The sequence below is a fragment of the Canis lupus genome, chromosome 19 (assembly GCF_048164855.1).
Source record: "Canis lupus baileyi chromosome 19, mCanLup2.hap1, whole genome shotgun sequence".
Taxonomy (NCBI): domain Eukaryota; kingdom Metazoa; phylum Chordata; class Mammalia; order Carnivora; family Canidae; genus Canis; species Canis lupus.
In genome coordinates, this window is record NC_132856.1 from 35,880,243 (window position 1) to 35,900,099 (window position 19,857).

General features: G+C 36.7%; 1 protein-coding gene across 25 annotated transcripts in view; it reads left to right on the plus strand.

Annotated features, from left to right (window-relative positions):
* ERC2 (ELKS/RAB6-interacting/CAST family member 2) overlaps nt 1-19,857 on the plus strand; it is a 906,960-nt gene that overhangs the window by 444,814 nt on the left and 442,289 nt on the right. For 21 of the 25 annotated variants that reach the window (XR_012011918.1, XR_012011916.1, XR_012011917.1 and 18 more), the window contains 2 exons: nt 3,689-3,882; nt 9,418-9,429. Coding sequence is in view for 22 of the 25 variants with exons in the window: in XM_072785816.1 (XP_072641917.1) it covers nt 3,689-3,882; nt 9,418-9,429 (206 nt within the window). In the remaining 3 variants the exon portion in view is untranslated. The remainder of the gene's footprint in view (nt 1-3,688; nt 3,883-9,417; nt 9,430-19,857) is intronic. The other 4 variants (XM_072785819.1, XM_072785823.1, XM_072785827.1 and 1 more) reach the window with 1 other exon arrangement.

Below are 19,857 nucleotides of genomic sequence, written 5' to 3' on the forward strand. Positions count from 1 at the left end.
AGAGAGGGGACAGAGTTGATGTGCCTTAGAATGAAATGGGCTGTCACTTCCTGACCTTTGGGAGAATTAATTTCAAATTGACAGATCCACAAGGGAAAATAATTACTGTGCATTTTTAGTTTAAACCTTGAATGGGTCAGAATGCTGTGATAGGAATTTATTAGATAATGATCATTCAAATATATTTATTATTTTTCTCTGTAGTGTCTAAAGTATATTAGGTCCAATTCTGTTACCTACTTTTAATCCCCATCAGTAGCTACCATTCTAGCTTAAAGAATCCATGTTATAATTAGAAAAGGCAAGAGCATTGCTAAATGCAAATAAAGTGCTTCCTTCACTTCATTTTTAGAGTAGGCTCTGGCCTTATAACTTGGAAGGAAGCACTTCTTTATAAGCTCAAGTTCCTCCTGTATTTCTTTAGCATACTATAATCCTCATGTCTGTATATCATAGTATAACACACTTATGCTACACTGGTTAACAATTTTAGTCCATCAGCTGAAAAGTTATGACTGAAGCTGAATAGAGGTGGTTACTTGCTGTATCTTTTATGAACTCTGTGGAGACTTTTGCCCTCACAACTCAGGTTGATCTGGGACTAAGCAGCTATCAGTCATGGGAAACTCCTCTCCCTTGAGTCTTCTTCGCATGGACCCTAGTGATGACCCAGAAGCAACTGTTACTCATCCATCTCTATATGATTCTTTCTTAAAGCTTTCTATTGACTTTAAATTTTTTAAATGGTATCTATTTGCATTTTTTCTATTTGCATCTTTATTTAATAACCCTTCAAAGAATTGTGACCTATCATTGATATGGAGATGGATTTAACTCCAAGGTATTCTTGTGGTTGCTTATTTCTTTTAAAAGGAAGAGTCAAAAAAAAAATAAAAAAAAAAAAAAAAAAAAAAAAAAAAAAAAAAAAAAAAAAGGAAGAGTCATTAGCACCTACAAGTATTATCTAACAGATATCAGGCTAACTGTAAACTTGACTATGATCTGTTTTAATAACATGATCTAACTTTAATATCATGAGGCCAACAGTGGTCTAGATTCAGGCATGTCTTTTCCTAGGCTTTCTGTACTTCTAAACATCCCATGTGTCCTTTAACCATATTCATTTGTTTGGTTGCAAAGACTACCAACCATCTAATTTCACCTGGTATTGAAAACTGGCTTTAGGTTACCTTCTCTTTACAGAGTTAAAATAAAGAATGTGCTCAGATACTCATCTACCAGCAGACTGCTTTTTCTGTAAGCCTAGTGGGGAGGCTTATCCAAGATATATGTACTATCTTGATGAAAAACTAAATAAACCAGTACCCTAGCTGTATAACAAGCTCTACTGGTGGGTTGCATATCATTAAATAATAGTCATAATAATACAAATGAATAATACCTTTCCCATGTTTATTTTATTCATAGCTTTTGTTGTCCTTGGAGAGGCTAACTCCTTTGTCTGTAGTACTCATAAGACACAGGGCTAGATTTAGATTCTAAGTCTCACAATTAGTAATCCTGTACCCATTTATTAAAAATAATGATAATAATAATCATAAGAATAAAAGCAACTAAAATAAAGCACAGTGGCTAACTGAACTGCTAGCTCTTTGTGAATCTTTAAATCAGGATCAAGAAAGGAATCGTAACTTAAATCAGGAACATGGAATCAAAACATTTATGTTTGTTTTGCACATTTCTAGCTCAATTCATGAGTTCTCTTTAAAAGATCTTGATATTCTTGGTCAGGTAGTTTGAGAAAATGTCATGAAAATCTTTGTAGCTGCCTAGAATAATGGTAATATAGCATAAAAGTGGAAGAGAATTAATATCAACATTTTGTTTCTCTTTCTTAGAAATTTTTAAAACTGTATTTTCAGCACTTTTCTGATATAAGAGTAATGAATTCTTATACAAATAGAAATAGATATATGGAATAGTTATTTTCTTTTAAAATAGAATATCTACTCTACATTTTAAAAGTGGAGATTAACAAATTTAAATGTTCATTACTTCAGTTTAAAATAAAATTGTTAGATAAATAAACTTCTAAAGGCATATTAGCTCAGGATTCTCTTTTAGATTATTTTAATTATACTGAAAAAGCTCACTAATCTAGTAGAATGAAATCCAGTGTACATACTAAGTAAATAAAAATAAATTATCTCTGAGAAATGTTGGTAAAAGAAAATAAACCAGTACTGGAGAGTTTGTTGAATTAATAAATTTTCCCAAGTTCTTTTTGCGTAGTTGAGTTTATTTCTTGAATAAGGAAATCTTAGATTAAAGAACATGAAAGCAAATTATTTTCCTCCTATCCTCATGCTTAAATAATATGTTACATGCAAGAATATTATTCTAAAAATGATTATTTTGTCATAAATAAGAAATTTATTTTTATACTAATTTTTTAATTTTTTTCAACTAAATCATTGCAAAAGCTGTCACCCTTGTAAAGTAGTATTAGTATTAATTTTTCTAACCATGCATGATTCATTTAACCCCACAGTAGCTGTAGCTTGCTTGCCTTGTTTTTTCCCTGAAATTAAACAAAAAGATATAAAAATACAGTGAACATCTATTCTACATGGCAAGACAGCAGAACAACTTAAGTCCTAATAAATTGTTAACATTGTATGATTTCACATATGGATTTTGGAGATACACACATATATGACTTCTCTGAACTTTCTCTGTTGAATGTGCACTGTTGTTAAACTACTTGTTTTTTCCCTGCCTACTCTTTGAAGAAGTCAATTAGGAATAATGGGAAACAAGGGGTAGGCAAAACATTGCAGTGCAGTGTTATTTCCATCTGTCTGAGAATATTTCAGCCAAAAGTTTATTTTGGGAAAAAAAAGTCATAACACACTTTCAGACACGCAAGAATCACAAATACTTTGGCTGCAAATTATTCTGCAGTATTGTTGCTGTGTTGTTGCCTGTGTATGTTTTTGTGTGTGAAGCTGCCACCCACCCATGCATGTGTTTGCAGATTCTCGTCTGTGTGCTTGTTCATGAATTAGCTCATCCTCCTCCTGGTTCAGGTTAAATTTAATCAAGAGAACAAGAATTTATGGGTATGACTGTTAGCTGGAAAGCCCTTCCTCACTTGCAAGTTTTTCTCTCAACCTACATCTTCTGCTGAAAAAATCTCAGTGGGATGAAGTGTTCAGTGATCAAGCAGTCTCTTACATGTTCCTTGCCTTACATATACCCTTGATGGTTCTTGGAAAAATAATTTAATATTGTTTTATCTATCTCAGTTTCTCTACTGGAAAAGGAAGCTGTTGGTATGAATCACCTCCTTAATTGTAAGGAGTTGAATTGTCTTAGTTCTGCTTGCCAAAACATCAGGATAAAGATGTCACAATCTCTCCCTCAACTAATCTCCCACTTCTTAGTGGGGAAAAAACCTCCTGAAAGTAGTAACATTTAATGCAATAAAATATTAACAATAAAAGAAACTCTCCTGTGAAGCTATATTATAATTTAAAATCAACATTGTTCTAAGGTAGCTGAAACATGTCATTTTCCATTTTGCCTTTTAACTGACAGTATACCCATAATTCTTGATGGTTATTATTTTTTTCTCCAAAGATAATTTCTGGGCCATTGGTGACTGTACTACCTATTGTTCTAAATTGTTGTCTTAACTACATTCTTTAAAAATATAATGTTGAAGGCTCATAATATTGAAGATGACTCCAGGATGAATCCCGAGTTTGCAGACCGAATAAAACAACTTGATAAAGAGGCATCTTACTACCGTGATGAGTGTGGCAAGGCTCAAGCGGAAGTCGACCGGTTGCTGGAGATCCTCAAGGAGGTGGAGAATGAAAAGAATGACAAGGACAAGAAGATTGCAGAACTTGAGAGGTAAATTTTGCAGTCATGTTGCGAATTGTCAGCAGTGAGTGAGCATGGATTGCTTAGTTGCCCATTACAGGTGGTAGTAGACTTGGAATGCACATTCATATTTCAAGTTGGAAATGGGTTATGTATGAGAGGAATAGGGACTGTTAGGGATGATGTTATGTTTCTGTGGGACACTCAAGAAGACAATTGGCTTATCTTTTGAAGGCTTATGTATTTCTTACATGTTTAAAAATATAATAGCCAAGTTTCTTCAGTGATATCTCTCATCTAACACATGTGCTAGCAAGGTGTGTGAGACATTGAGGCTATGACTACTTGAAACCTTAGTTTTGTTTTGTTTTTGTTTTTGCTTTTGCCATGAAAGACAAACATGTGTGGTTTAGGTTTGTTTCACACAAAGAATATATTTGGCAATTCATTCAAGGTAAAAGAAAGGAAAGGGAGCTCATGTCCTTTGGATGTCTTCTGGCACACCACAGCAAATTCATCGAGGGATGTATCTTTTAAGAGGACCTTATAGCATTTGTTAAATAAATATGTTTGAATAAAGTCTGAGGCAGGCCTATCTGATAGCAAATTCGGTCAAAAACAAAGAGGGTTATATCAGGATTCTAGAATATTTAGATTTTCAGATAAATCACAATCCATATTGTATTTATATATAGGATAGACTCTAAAAATAAGCTTTCTATCAATGCTTTTTCCTATATTTCATAGAAGGAAAGAATTTCTGAATAATCTTATGTAACTCCATTACCTCTGAGGATTTCATATTGGTTCAGCAATAAGGCAAAATTTGTCTTTCCTAGATTTAGTCCATATGGAAGAGATCAACAAATTTTGAATAAATCAGTGAATGCTTGCCAGCTTTGATCAAGACACTTGCGAGGCCTGAAAGGACTTAAAGACATATGCAGAATAGCTCTCTGTGGCCTTGTGGAAAGATCACTGGCTATACTGACAAAAAGACCTGGGTTCAAATTTTGCCTCTGCTTCATGCCAGCTCTGTGACCTTAAATCTTGTTAGAATTGAATCTCTAAAAACCTTTTAAAATGTATCATACTTTTTAGGTGCCATGTCCTGGTGGGACAGTTATATTATCACAAACAGTTAAATGCTAAAACAAATAAATTCTCAATATTAAGTGGCCATGTATTTAAATGGATAGGTCAATTCTCAAATTTTTAAGATTTTCAAACATAGTATTTAATATATTCAGACTTCAAGTCAATTAATATTTTGCTTAAAAATCTTAGTATTAGTTTGATGATAATCAGATTTTTATACACTGTGACCAATTTTAGTGATTAAATCAAGAATTTATTTTCCTGAGATAAGCAGGCAAACAAAATCCTTAAAGGTGAGAAAGCTGAGACCCTGAAAGGTTGAGTTACCTTCTGGAGGTTGATCCAATGGTCAGAAGTAGGCAAAACTATGGTAAATGTTTCCTGATTGTTAATCTGTTCTGAGAAGCTGTGAGCTTCTGAAGGGCATAATATTATCTATGCCCTAGATAATGTTAATAATAGTAATTACAATAATAATAATATATGTATTTTTGCTTACATTGTATATCAGGTACTCTGCCAATCAGTTGACCTGCAATACTGTGCCATCTAATCTCCCACAATACAGAAAGTATCATTGTCTTTATTTTATAGATAAGAAAACTATGACTTATAAGATTAAGTAACTTCCTAAAGCTTTCAGAGTTTATAAGATCAAGAGTCAGGATTTGAACCCAGGTCTAACAGACGAGGGCTGAGAACAATCCTGTCCCACAATGAACCAGAAGGAAGAAGTTAGTCCAGAAGCACTAAACAGTCACATAGCCTAAAGAGAGAGAGGCATTGCTGCTAGGCCCCAGGAGATCTGTCTCATCTTTATTAGCTTTCATGAGAGAAAGTGATGTGCCCCACATTTTGAAGGCATTTTTCTGCACTAACCCAGCTCCTCAGAACTATAACTGAAAAATCAGGATTAGCTACTATAAATATTTGCATAAAAATAGCATCGTCATCTTGTTCGACAAACAGGTCTTAGCTGGACACTAGTGCCATTAAATCATTTAGAATATTCACATTTTTATATCCTCAATATGGAATGCATTAAAACAACAGTGATTTTACAGGCATTTATCTTTATGTACTTTCTGCACATTTTCTTTATCTCTGTCTTTGCCTTTCCTTAAAGCTGATGCCTCCCAGGCACTGTAATTCATAAAATGTGTGGTGAGACTTGAGTCTGTCCCAGTTCTCTGCCTGCCTGTGTCTTGGGTCCAGCAGCAGAACATAGTCTGGGAAATGTCTGAGCCCAAGCCCTAGCCCCAGCCCAGGCCCTGCTGGAGATGGTGGGGGGAGTGGGGGTGGAGAGCAAGAGGGAAGTTTCTTGGGAAAAGGAGAGCTTAGCCTTGGCCTGCCTTTCTGAATCATTATCTGCCGGGCTTCATGTGTATTCTGACCAAAACACCTTCCTTGTTTGTCAGGCAGCCCTTTTCAAATTGGGCAGTACCTCCATTTTCTGGCTTAAACTACAAAATTCCTACCTCATAATGTTGGAAACTAAAGATTTCTTAGCAATGTGACATATATCTCCATTTTGGAGTCATGGAGGAGTGTTTGCAATTAAGTTTGTGATTTTGAAAACCAAAAAAAATTGAACTTGAAATAAATTTGTGGTCTCTGGTCTGTAATGTGACCTACCAGAGTGAAAAGACTTCTTTTTAAAAGCAATGAGTGTTCTAAAATATTCCAGAACTTCAGTCATGTGCAACAAAAGGTTCAGGGTTAGGAATAGCATAATTCAAAAGACACTGACACTTGTCTACTTCTCTCTCAGAGGGCAATTCTTGCTTCTTTCTACTCTGCTAATCTTCCCATTTTTAATTTTCTTCACAATGTATACATTCCAAATAGCATATGCCTGGCACTTACATGGATGCATTTACCTCTTAAATTCCACGTGAATAATGTTTTACATCAGCCATTAAAGATTTGCTTTCCAAAATGCATATTGTTCCAGTATGGTCCCCACGTGCATTTTTTTTCCTATAAATTCTTGCACTTGATGCTTATGGCTCAGCATGGAGCTTCTGCCTTGGGCAGCAGGCAGCTGGACTCTGGGGAGGTTTAACACAAGATGGGTGAAGGGCCTTAAGCATACCTCTGAGAGTTGGTCCAAATCAGACTGAAGTCTTCATTTGATTAACCATGCTAGATACCATGTCTGCTATATGATCAGATAGGTAATCAAACATTAGAGGGAGGGAATATGTGGTCTTTCTGTGTCAGTGCCCATCAAGGGCTCTGAGTTTTATTTAGAGTTTCAGAATTAATTCTGCCTTAGGGGAAAGAGAGAGTTAACATCTCTTGTCAAACAAGGCATGCTGCCACTAGGTTTTTGGCATCTCAGCCACAGGAAGGAATCCATCAGGTGACCTTTCATGTAATTATCCTAAATATGGTAAGAGGTTTGTCGATATTTGTCTAGGAGACGGGGAATGCCCGAATCAAGCCCTCAGTCATATCCTCCCCACTGTGGAGAGGAGGGTGGGTCCTTTGGGTTTCTACTCCTAAGACATAATATCAGAATAGAAAACAGGTAGTTCTTAATTATCTGGTTCAAGGACTAATTCCATCAGATATTTGGACATTTGGGAAATCATTTTAGATGCCTAAAAGCACCTTATCTAAGAGTTGAGAAACAGACTATTATTTTTTCCTTCTGAACTTTTTCAGTAATGTGCCAACATAATTTCTTTGATGCCTTTCAGAACACTTTTAACAAAATCTAAACTGAAGCTTTATTTAAAAAAATGTACTATGTTCTAGAAGTCTTATGGTACAACCAAGAAACCTGATAGCAGTTCTATTTGTTTTGATATAAACTCTTCTTGCTGAGAAATATCCTTTTTTGTTTGTTAAAGTGAAGAAATTTCAATGAAACAAGTGGCGGATGGTTTTGCACCATCCCTAGCAATCCTTTGGTTGTCATGGATGCCTTTGAGAATTTGATGAAAACTACGAATCCTTGGAAAAGGCAACTGATCTTAAATGTTTGCTTGCTGTTTCAATTTAGGATCCTCTAAAGCTTGGCTATGGAGCTCAGTTTGATATACTTCTCTCATCCAGAAGAATTTGAAATAACAGCTGGGGTCAAAATCCCCACAATTATCATGACCCTGTCACTTATTTTTGATCAGTTGTGTGTTCATGATCATGAAACACTGTGCGGGGGACTTTCAGATACAAGGGGTTATTGGACCAAAGCTTTCATTGTGTGTTTAATTCTGAATTTTCTCTTTGATTTTTATCATTATGATCAATACTGTTTTCACTTGAAATATTCTTGTTTAAGCTTTCTCCTGAGGATTTGTTTTGTTTTACCTTCCTCTGTGAAATGCTTAAAGTTACTTATTTTTAAAAATATTTTAAGTTTTATTTATTTAAGTAATCTCTGCACCCAACATGGGGCTCAACTTGACAACCCTGAGATCAAGAGTTACATGCTCTTCTGACTGAGCCAGCTATGTGCCCCTAAAATTACTTCTTAATAGTATGGAATTATTAATGGGGTCCCCTTGAGCAGATAGCTGGTAATATACTTGTTCATACACTCTGTTTTTTACAAAAAGCATTATATAGGTTTACAAATGAATGCCTATTGTTTGCTCCTGTGGTAGCTTGAACATCATGACTTTTTTTTTTAATCTTTTAATTTTTGCTTGGATTTGGGACTTTATTATTTTGATTACTTAGAAGGGCATGTTAAATATTTTTGTACAAATAAGTTATCAAGCATCTGGATATTTTCAGTGATGAAGTATAATCCTCATTTTCACAACTGAAAAAAATTACCCTCAGCTTTGGAAGTTGCCCTGTCCTCTCTTGGGAGGCTGATAGGCAAGCAGCACCTCACCCAAAGCCCTGCTCACAGTGTCTTTGATCATTGCTAGGTACTGTGCTTTGTGAGCATCTAAAATGGAAATCTTTAAACAGAAAGCCAAATTGTTCAGCTAATTTTGGTTTTCAGGGAGGAAGGAAGAATATCTCCTAAGATATAACCATCCAATTTATTGGTTCAAATAAATATTTCTGACATCAGTGCTTACTACTAACTCTAATGTCTTAGCAACTCCTATTTCAGTTTATTAAATAATAAAATTTTGTGTGGACACATATAGGAACTTTCCCTATGAATATTCCTCCAGAAAAGAACAAATTCTGCTATTGGGTTGCTGGAGCACACCTGTAGTTCATACCAGTACTTTTAGTGATAATGCATGAGAGCAGAGACTGGTTTCTTATGTATATAATATTTAATAGAGCATCTTACAATGTGTGCCCAGGACTTTTTGGGATAATATCAGATAAAAGTTGCTTTATTATCCTTCATTTGGTTATAAAACCTGCTAATATAACATCTGTTGGCTGTATGTTTAAAACTAATGCATTTCCTTCCTTTTATTCTCTTTTGCTATCCTTTTCCTTTCTGCTTATCCTCCAAATCGCTGCTTTCACCCTTGCTCCAATCAGCTTGACTGTCAGGTCAGTACTTTCAGTTTTTCTTCTAACTGCCTTTCCCTCCTAAGCTCAATTTATTGCTTGCACTTGTTTAACAAACACATTTCTGAAACGGTTTTCCTCTGGCCACCACATTTTTTTCCCCATTTCATTCTATGCCTAGGGAAGGTTTATTTTATGAGAAAGCCATATAGGTGGGAAAGGGCAAAGAAGAAGATGGGAAATAAATCACTGTTGGATTATTTGATACATTTGATTCCCAGATTATACAATCAGTAAGAGAAATCAGAGTGAATTCTAGAGCATTTCTCCTGAGCAGCTCAGAAAATTGACTGCGTGATGATAAAGCATGTTGCAGTGGAAAAAACAAAATCCAGGATGCTAAATATAACCTAGGAGAACAAAAGATCTGCTTGTGACACAGCAACTCAAAAGCTAAATTTAATAGTGCAAACCACTCAGACTTTTTGCTTACTAAATCACTGTGTTTTGAAAGATTTATGATACTTTTTGTAAAGTCACTTTTGAAAATTATCAGTGTGTTGGTAACATATTGTACACACATGTTATTTCCTGTCATTGTTTTGGTTTTTGACTTTTAACTTCATTTTTATTAGCCATAATACATACTTTAATTACCTAGGGCATAGCATATGGAACCAAATGTAAAATTAGATTCAGCATTAACTATGTGCACCCTGATATTAAGAAGCAAAATGAACATTTTGTTTTAGAAATGCATCCAAGATTTGATTCCTTTTAGATAGCAGTCCAAGTCAGTAACTGGCCCTTGTTTAAGTCAAGCAAGACTTCTCTTTACAGTAATATGCCGTACTATCTAGTTATTTCTTTATTCAATCAATGAATTTACCAGAAGCTGCTCATTGTATGATTTGAGCTACCAAGTTTAGAAAAAAAAAAAAAAAAAAAAAAAGGACCCAAATTGATAGCCAGTGTAGTTGCTCTTTTGAGAGGCAAGCAATGTTATTCTCTTCTCTTTATTCAGTATCTACACCTTTTTATTCTGTCTACTGCTCATCACCTAAAGCCACCAGACCAAAGCATTTATGCTAGTGGCAGATAATTTCAAAATGAGGCCTCCTGCCCACACACCAGTTTTGTCCCACTGCCTGCTCCCAAGTTCTATGGCTTATAGTCCTTGAAAATGAAACCACATCTCTGCTATTCCCACATACCATGCTGGGCGTCCCACAGCAACTGCCTTGAACTTCATCTCACTGAAAGAAGCCCATTCTCAAGAATTCTCCAGAGATCTAAACAGAGATTGAAAGCATGGTCCTACAGAACTGCTCTCACCCAAAACTTAATGACTATTAATTCACTTTCTGGTACCCCTATATGCAGATACAGACATCATAATGAAGGTGGGAGAGGAGGAGGTTGGCCACATGGCATCCAAATCTTTCCTGCAAGTTTTGGATCCTCTCATTTAATGAGGCTGTAAGCTTTCCTACTTCCCTGTCTTTTTTGTTTTCTTTCTCCTTTTGCTTTCCTTTGCTACTCCTCATTTGCACCTATTGATATGGAAGCTGTTGAGACCAGGGACCCCTTTGGCTCTCACACCTGAGGCTCCCTGCCAGGACCTTCAGATGTTGTTCACAGGCATTCTGCTGTATCTTATGTGTCAGAAACTGTACTGTGTAGTATTTAGTTTTATCTTGTTTCATGGTGAATAAACATGAACTCTGACTCTCAGAAGACGGAATGCAGGATTAGGGCTGGGAGAGGTTTGGGTAACAAGGGGTCTCTCTCTACAGGGGGTTCGATATTGTCAATTGAGTTTGGTAAAAAGTTTAGGTCAAGTCTGGTTGTGTGAACTGTATGGTCAAATTAAGATTCATATTATTTCTATATCATTTAACCTCTTACCCCAAATGAACACAATAGAGAAAATGTACAATCCTTGTCAACAGTCTCTTGTTATATTTTTAGTGTAAGAGGAATTGGGCAGCTTTACTTTCCTGGAACAAAAATATCTAAAGGTCTTGGAAGCTTTCTTGAGCTTTGACGGGTTTCCAGAGTTAACTTTGCTTTTTTCCCAACCACTTATAAGTTTACCAATTAAAATAAAATGAGATGTAACAATTTTGGAGGGCAGGTGGAGAGGGGGGATGGGCTAACTAGGTTAGGTGATTGGTATTAAGGAGGGCACTTGTGATGAGTGCTGGGTGTTGTATGTAAGTGCTGAATCACTAAATTCTACACCTGAAACTCATATTAGACTGTATGTTAATTAACTGGAATTTAATAAAAACTTGGAAAAAATACTTAAGGGGAAATAAATGAAATATAACAATTAGATTGAATACAGCTCATGTACTTTCTTTATATGGCTCACAGTTGAGCTACATGTATTTGTATATGTAGCATACACGTATCCCTGTCTATACATATATATGTTATGTGCGTATACACTTATCACATATTCTTTAAAAGATGTATGGTCTTTCTTACCATAGAATTTTGTAGTCTGCACTGCATCTCCCTACTTCCCAATCTGAAGTGTGAAAACTTGACTAACTCTTGGGTCTTTTTTTCTGTGCTGTAGACTCCATGGGAAATCTTCCCCTCCAACTATTTTTAAAAATGGCCTGATTTCCTTTTCAAACTTTACGTAGACTCTCTGCTTTAAATCGGATGGACATAAAAAAAAATTAGATGGACATGTAATAAGTATCCGGTTTGTAAAATGCAAATGTCATATTCCAAATTTGTTCAGGTTCTTATTCCAGAAAACTCCACTTCTGTCAAGAATCTCTTTACACAAAAACCAGTGGGAAGCTGAAGAAGATTTAGTAGGATCCCTGCATTGCACTCTGAGGGAGGGTTTATGTGAAGTTTGCTCATTTCTAGGAACTATTTGCGAGATTAGCATGTGACTTATGGCAGATGAAGTTATCTAGATAAATGTACGCAGCACTTGAACAAAAAAAGAAAAAAGTATCCTTTGGGATTCACTTCAAAATCCTGCCAGAGAGTTCACCAAGTAAATTCAGAAGGCTCGGGCCTTTCCTGGGCTCTTCCAGCCTCTGATTTGCTTTGGATTCTGAGGCAGGTGCTTCCTTGTTTATGCCTCAGTATCCCCTCCTGGAGAGGAAAGAGATGTCTTTGGAGTAGGTCTTCTGCGATCCTCCTCCCTGCATATGTCCTACAGAGATGGAATTGGTGATGGGCTGTGTGCATCTCCCTGGCAAGCAGGCTCCAGCTGATGGCTGGCGCCTGGCAGCAAGTGTGAGCTCATTGTTACAGAGTCACTTCAAACATTTCCACCAAAATAAACTCTTTGTGATGTTTCCCCAAAGCTCAGTACTGCCTCATTCTTCTAGCAAAGGATGAAGTCATTACTCCTGGACCTCAGAGGCCTGTTGTCCAAAGAAATAATGAGAAACAACTTGCTTAGAGCATTCCCTTTCTGTCCTACAATTTGCTCTTTGCTAGGGTCAGTTCTTGCCCCATTCTCTCCACAAATACCTAGTAAGCACCTCCTGTGTGCTAAGGCCTGGCACTATATGCTGGATCTGGCATTTTTAAAAAATAGCTGATGAAAAACTGACCAAATCATTAAATAATGTATATGACATTCTTCATTTTTATATTCATGATGCACATTAATATTAATAATAATAGAAATAACAGAAGAAGCAGCAGCAGTAATAATATTGGGTATTAGCTAAGTGTCAGCACTGAATTAATCACTTTCTATACAGTATTTACTCAAAACAACTGTATGAGGTTGGGACTGTCAGTTCTTCCGTGTTGAAGAAGAGGAAACTGGAGTTCATGAAATTTAAGTATTTTGCTCAAGTTAATACAGCTAGTAAGTGAAGAAATTTTTTTTTTCACCCAAAAGCCGGTCCTTTCTGACATACAAAAGGAATCTTTTGCCACTTCTGCTTTAATTGCATTAAGATCTTTGAGAAGGCCCACAGTAGGGACTCCTGTGCAATTGTGTGGGATCCATGGTTTTCCAAATATGAGGTTCATAGAATATACCTCATGAAGCACTTTGGGGAAGTACTGTTTTGCCTGCTGTGCAGCCAACCTTTGTCTTTGCCCTGATATTGATGCCCTCCCTTCTCCTATAACCCTTACCCCTTCTTGGGCTGGTTTCTTCTCAGGCATCATCTCTTCAACCTTCCCTGAGCTCCTTAGGCAGCAACAATTTCTCCCTGCCTTGATCTCCTCAGAGCTTTATCTGACCCTTTTCCCTGGTCTATGTTATACCCTACCTCGAATTAGGCACTGTATCTCCTGGTAGATGGTGGCCTCCTTGAGCACTGGCTGGTTCTCCAGCTCCATGGGATATTGTGCCACACACTGGAGGTGGCAAACTCCTGTGTGTTGAATAAATGACTGTTGAGAGAGGAATTTCCATTAGCTTCACCTTCACCCCTCCCACCCTCTACTCAATCCCCATGGAAAGTTGCTGGTAGGCTCTTTCTGGAGGTGGAGTTGACTGCACCGGAGATCTTATAATTTGTTTTTTCTCAAGTTGGATGCTTGAAAGTTCAAGAAAAATTAAAACACAAATAAAAGAAAAGGATAAAACATCTCCTGGATTTATTTTATTTTCTCCCTGCCTCTCTCCCTTTCTCTTTCCCTCTTCTGCTCCTTCTTATCTCCCTATTTCCCTTCTTGCCTCTCTCCTTCTTTCATTCCTTCCCTTCATATTCCTTTTTCCCCTTCCCTTTTCTTTCTCCTTCTATTCCTCTCCTTTCTTGACTGTTTATTGAAATGTTTCTGCATGCAGGAGTCAGTGCTGGGTGTTGGGAATATAGCAGTAAAACAGACATAACCCCTCCCCTCACTGAATTCAAAGACCAGCACTTCCTATAAGGAAGGATTTGGCCACTAAGAAAAATAGTTTGTCCCATTTATACTAATAACTGGAAAAACTGGGTTTCAGGTGTTTTTTAAAATTCCTTTTCCTGTTGGGGTTGAAGGGGTTATCCACAGGTCAAAAAATTATTTCCCTCTTTTAGCTGCCTTATACTAATGCTGACATTTCTGGTGAAGTGTCAGAAAATTTTATGCCCAAGCAGAACTGGTGGAGAGCCAGAAATCAGTTGATTTTGCTTTGGGTGCAAATATTTTATTGGGGATGGAAAAAGTTGTTTTCCCTGATTTACAGCTCCTGCAAACATAAAGTAGGTTCTATATTTGGAAATGTTTTTGAACCTTTGAGGTGTAGCCAGGGGTTGGTTCTTGCACCTTTCCAACCTGGCCTTGGTAGGACTTGCCATGGCTAATGTTTTGCTGAGCCAGCTCCAATTTGTAGAACTAGGGCTTTATGCTCTGTATTATTTTTGCTTTTTAGCTTTTACTTGAGTGGCTGCTCTGGCTCTTTCTCTGCAGCCTCTAGAATGTGAAGAAGATAGAGGGAATACAATGTACATTGTAGTTGAAATGCTTTGTGGTACAATATGCTTCTAAGGTTCCTTAGAGAGGAGTAAAACCATTCTCAACTTGCAGATCTGTTAAAACAATGACAGCAGGGCAGCCCAGATGGCTCAGCGGTTTAGCACCTCCTTCAGCTCAGGGCGTGATCCTGGAGACCTGGGCTCAAATCCCATGTCAGGCTCCCCACATGGAGCCTGCTTCTCCCTCTGCCTGTGTCTGTGCCTCTCTCTCTCTTTGTGTCTCTCATGAATAAATAAATAAAATCTTAAAAAAAGAAAACAATGACCACAACAGCAAAATCAAAAGATAGTTCCAGGTAGGCCTGATAAGTCTTGGCCTCAGAAGAAGAGATGCCAAGTTAGTAGGGTTAACCATTCCTTTGTGTTTTTTTTTTCAAAACCTCCTGCCCTCCCCCAACAAGCCACCCCCCTTTCCTCCCCTACTCCTGGCTTTTGGTTGGTCCTACCATATGGATGAATATCAGCAAATAGTAAATCTCTCAAGATATGTTAGCCTTTTCTGTAAATGTTGAGAAGGGGAAGGAATGTAAAAAAAATAGTTTCTCAGTATTATTATAAATCACTTTCTAGAAAAATAATATCTATTTCCTTTATATGGCTTTTCTTATGAAATGTGAATTCTATCACTTCATTACCCACAATACCAGCTCAAGTTGTAGGGAAACCTATCCAACTGGTGACTAGGACTCTCTTCCGTATTGGGTAAAGGTACTTGGAATTTTCACACTGCGTAATTTCACATTTTTGTGAAGCCTACATTTTGGAGGGACCTCTTTAAAAATGAGTGGGTACTGTGTATGTTTCTCTGAACAAAATACTTTATTGTTAACATATCTAACAAAAACTTTGGAAATTTCTTTGTAAGGAATTCTGATAATATTTACTGCTCTTTTAAATTGTATTCTAAATTCAGTGACTACCATACAGGTGAACATTAACTGCGATATCAAGCTACAGAAATATGAAAACTAGAATAGGAAGACAGAAATTGGCTGATTTTGCTTTTGGTGCAACTATTTTAGTGAGGATGGGGAAAAGTTATTTTTCCTAATTTATAGCTCCTGCAAAAATAAAGTGAAATGTGTAAAATTATTTTTGTAGGAAAACTTTAATTCTAGAAATTATAGAGTGAGTCAGGGACTGGAAAGAAATTTCCCCTAGAAGAATCTCTTGTTGCTCCTTTTTTTAGTCCAAGAGGAGTGAGACTTATGTTTTAACTCTAGCTTGCCCATTGACCTTCTCTTCCAATTTTTTTCTAGTTGGTAACATTGTTAATCTAAGCATTATTCTTATTGGTATAAACAGAGCTGAGTGTACAATAATTTATGCTTTGCAATAATTTTTAATGATATTTGAAAAGTGTGTGATCCTCACCATTGTGTGGACAAGTTATACTATTTCTTGTGAGACCCCACATGTAATTGTGCAGATACATGGTGAACATGAGCAACTTTTGAGACATTTAATGTGTAGCAGAAGCAGAACTTTGGGCAGTGAATTGCTTTGCAAAGTTTTACTTTAGGTCCTAGGAAAATCTCTTTAGAGGGTTTTGAGAACATAACCATTGCCTCTCCCAGATGGGAATGTAAAGTCATGGAATAGTCTCTCCCTGGCCTTTGGTGTTGGTCAACTGGAATATTCCCATGGCTGGACAGATCTCGATGTGATGTGTGAGTTGAAGTGTAAGAGAGTGGTTTTAAATTTAACTTCAGAGCCCTCTGCTATTTAATCATATGTCAGTTTGATGGTTCCAAGGACAGCATGATACATTGCTCACAGATAATTACCGTGGAGAGAATGAGTTGGTTATAATAATGAATAGCTGGAGAATCTTCTGATAACCTGTGATGAGTGGGCCTTGGTGAGAAACACTCACTGGGCAATTGGCACATAGGTGTCCTATCACTCTGGTGAGTGTGGGTGCTCTTTTGCCACCTAAACATGCAAAGCAGGGGCTTTTTAAGGATTCCTGAGCAGATAAAGAAGCACTGCTCTTGGATTTCATGTGTGTCATTTATCCTAAACCTGTTACTACTTTATATTAGTATTTCATTTGTAATCCAGATTATTCAAACTGCTATCTATTGTCAGAATGTTACATGTAGAAAAGTAAACTCTATCTTAAGAAGCAACTTCCTCATTGCTGTGGCATGTTGAGTACACATCCACAGGTCCTCAAGCCTCTCCCTGTGTCTGTAAAATGGAGACATTGTATTATACTCATCCCTTGTAGGTTTGTGGTCAGGAAGTACATTGAACATGGAGCACAGTCTGGCACACAGCAGATGTTCATAAGGGATGATGTTGTGATGAAGGTTTTCATGACAAGAATACTGGGTGAGAGTAGGGGGTTCATGCACCAGAGAAGTAGGAGATGATCTGTTCATGTAGCCTCTCTAGCTTTCCTAGTTATAGAAAATTTAGTTGTTGGAAAAAAGCCTTTAAGGCTTTTTCCTCTTGAGCCATTGACAGATTTTGAGGGAAAGGTTGAAAACAACTGTACCCTGCCGAATGCTTCTTTCCTGAGGGATATGAATAGCTAAATATAGAAAATTCATCCTATGTTTATTGAAAAGTAATCTTTGTCTTACATAAGGATGTATTTAGATTTTTCTGAAACAAAATAGCTATGATTTAGCCATATTTTTTTTCATAGGTTTTCCATATCTATGCATTAAAGGACCGTATGTTGAGTTTAGGCCAAATACCCAAGTTTGTTCCTTTATCCATTTATTTACTTTATTCATCAACTTACTTTCATCAAATACTAATTGTATGTATGCTTTATACCAGGCATTGTGGTGTAACTTAAACTATTCTTAGAAGCAGGATCTAGAAAGATGGAAGCAAATTGATAGGATTTATAGTAGGATACTTATACAAGTGGTATAATGGGATACACACTGTTCTGCACCTTGGTTTCTTTTTTTTTTTTTTTAATGTCTTTGAGATCTTTCCATATCCATAAATAAAAGCTTTCCATTCCTTTTTACTCCTGCATACAGTTCCATTGTACCAGTCTCTTCCTGAAAGGACTTTAGGTTGCTTCAAATTTTTCCTTTTCATATAGACTCCTATAATTAATAACTATGAATAGGCTTAATTTCATATATGTATATGAATATGTCTGTAGGATAAGACATTTAAACCTAGTTTTCATTTGCTTTTATCTTGTTACAGGTGAAGATGGGGCACCTTTAAATATGTGCATAATTTGTCATATTCTTTTGTTGTTTTTAAATTTATTTTTAGAAGTTCTTATATTGGAAAAATTACCCATTTGTCTGATTTGAGTTTAAAATGTTCCTTCCTAAAAAAAAAAATGTTCCTTCCTGACAGTTTGCTTTTTAAAAAAAATTTTGCTAATGATTATACAGAAATTTTTAAAAATTATTTTTATATAGTCAAGTATATTGTTTTTTCTTATGTCTTCTGAGTTTTGTGTCATAGTTAGAAACCTCTTTCATACTATAAGAACAGTTGTCCTGTGATTTTTGGGAGGATATTTTTATGGTTTGATTTTCTGCATTTAGTCTTTGAACCATCTGGAATTTATCTTACTGTAAGGTATGAAGTATGGATATAACTTTACTTTTTTCTAGGTCAAGTGAAGTTTAAATGTCACTTCCTCTGTTTGCCTTTCACTGGAGCTAGCCCAGCCAGGTTAGGTTTGTCTCTTATAAATTTATGTAACTTCCCACTAGAACATGAAGCACAGTCTTAATTCTTGTTCAGTGTCTGTCCTCTAGTCTAGAGTGGAACTTCCATCTGAAAAGGACCTGTGTGCCTGTAATATAGTGGACACTTAATAAATATTTGTAGAATGAATTAATAGTGTGAATTGTAATGAACTGAAGTTATGAGGGGATAGAAATTATGAGTAACTAGAAGCTATGTAAAGATGTGCAGATGGCATGTGAACCATCGAAGCTTACATAGAGGGGAACCAAGTCACCAGGGTGGTAGAAGATTAGATAGCTATTGCTATGCAGGACAATAAAATAGCCCTCTGTTTAGAGTCACCTTGGACTCTAGATGGCTTTCCCATACCCTTCTCTGTGAGACCCAGCAGGAATATCTTTTTTTTTTTTTTTTTTCCTTCTTAGGAAGCCTAATTTCTCAGCTTTCCCTAGATTTAGTGAGACATGCCTACATGATTGAGATCCCTGACTAACAGTGGCAGGATGTAGGAACAGGTGTGGAAAATATGGCAGGAGCTAAGAACAGAGAGGTTTTGTCCAAGCTGTGTTTTAGATGCTTTGGGATAGCTAGGTAGCTCTGTCTAGTAGGCAGATAGGATTGAAAATCTGGAATTGGACAAAGAGGCATTACCCATGGCAGAGTGTGCCAAATTGAATATGAATATCATGGGCATTTAGAAGACAGAGTGCAGGGAAGTTTCTATTAATGTGATAGTATTTGGACTGGACTAGAAAAGTGGAAAAAATTTTATCAGATATAGAACCAGATGGGGAGCATGAGCAAAGGCAACAGAAGTGAGACGGGACAATGCTTGGAAGAGAGGGTAGGGGATTCTGTAGCTTAAGCTCTGGAATAGGGAGAAGTAAGGGTTTGCCAGGACAAGGAAAGCCTTGAGTGCTTAGCTCAAGATTTTGAATTTTTTGAGTCTGGGAATAGCAGGCAAAAGTATCTTCTAGAGGATTAACTCTATAGCATTTCAGTGCCAGAGAGGTAGGCAGTAGCCTATGCTAGAAGAAACACTGGTGCCAAAAGAAGGTGGTAGCATTAGAGGTGAAGAGGGAGGAACAGGCTTAAGGATGCAAGGATAATTAATAAAACAAGCAAACAGACAAAACACAAAAATCAGCAGCCTCTATTATCCATCCCTTAGTTTCTAAAAGAAGTTAACAAGAAAATAGGAATCAGCAGAACTGGAAAAGCAAACAAAACCTACTCTAATAGCAGGAAGAGAATAAAGGTGTGGTGGCAGGGATTTTTTGCTTAAGCAGTCTGTTGCTGTTGCTGTTATAGTAGCAGACAAGACAGAAGA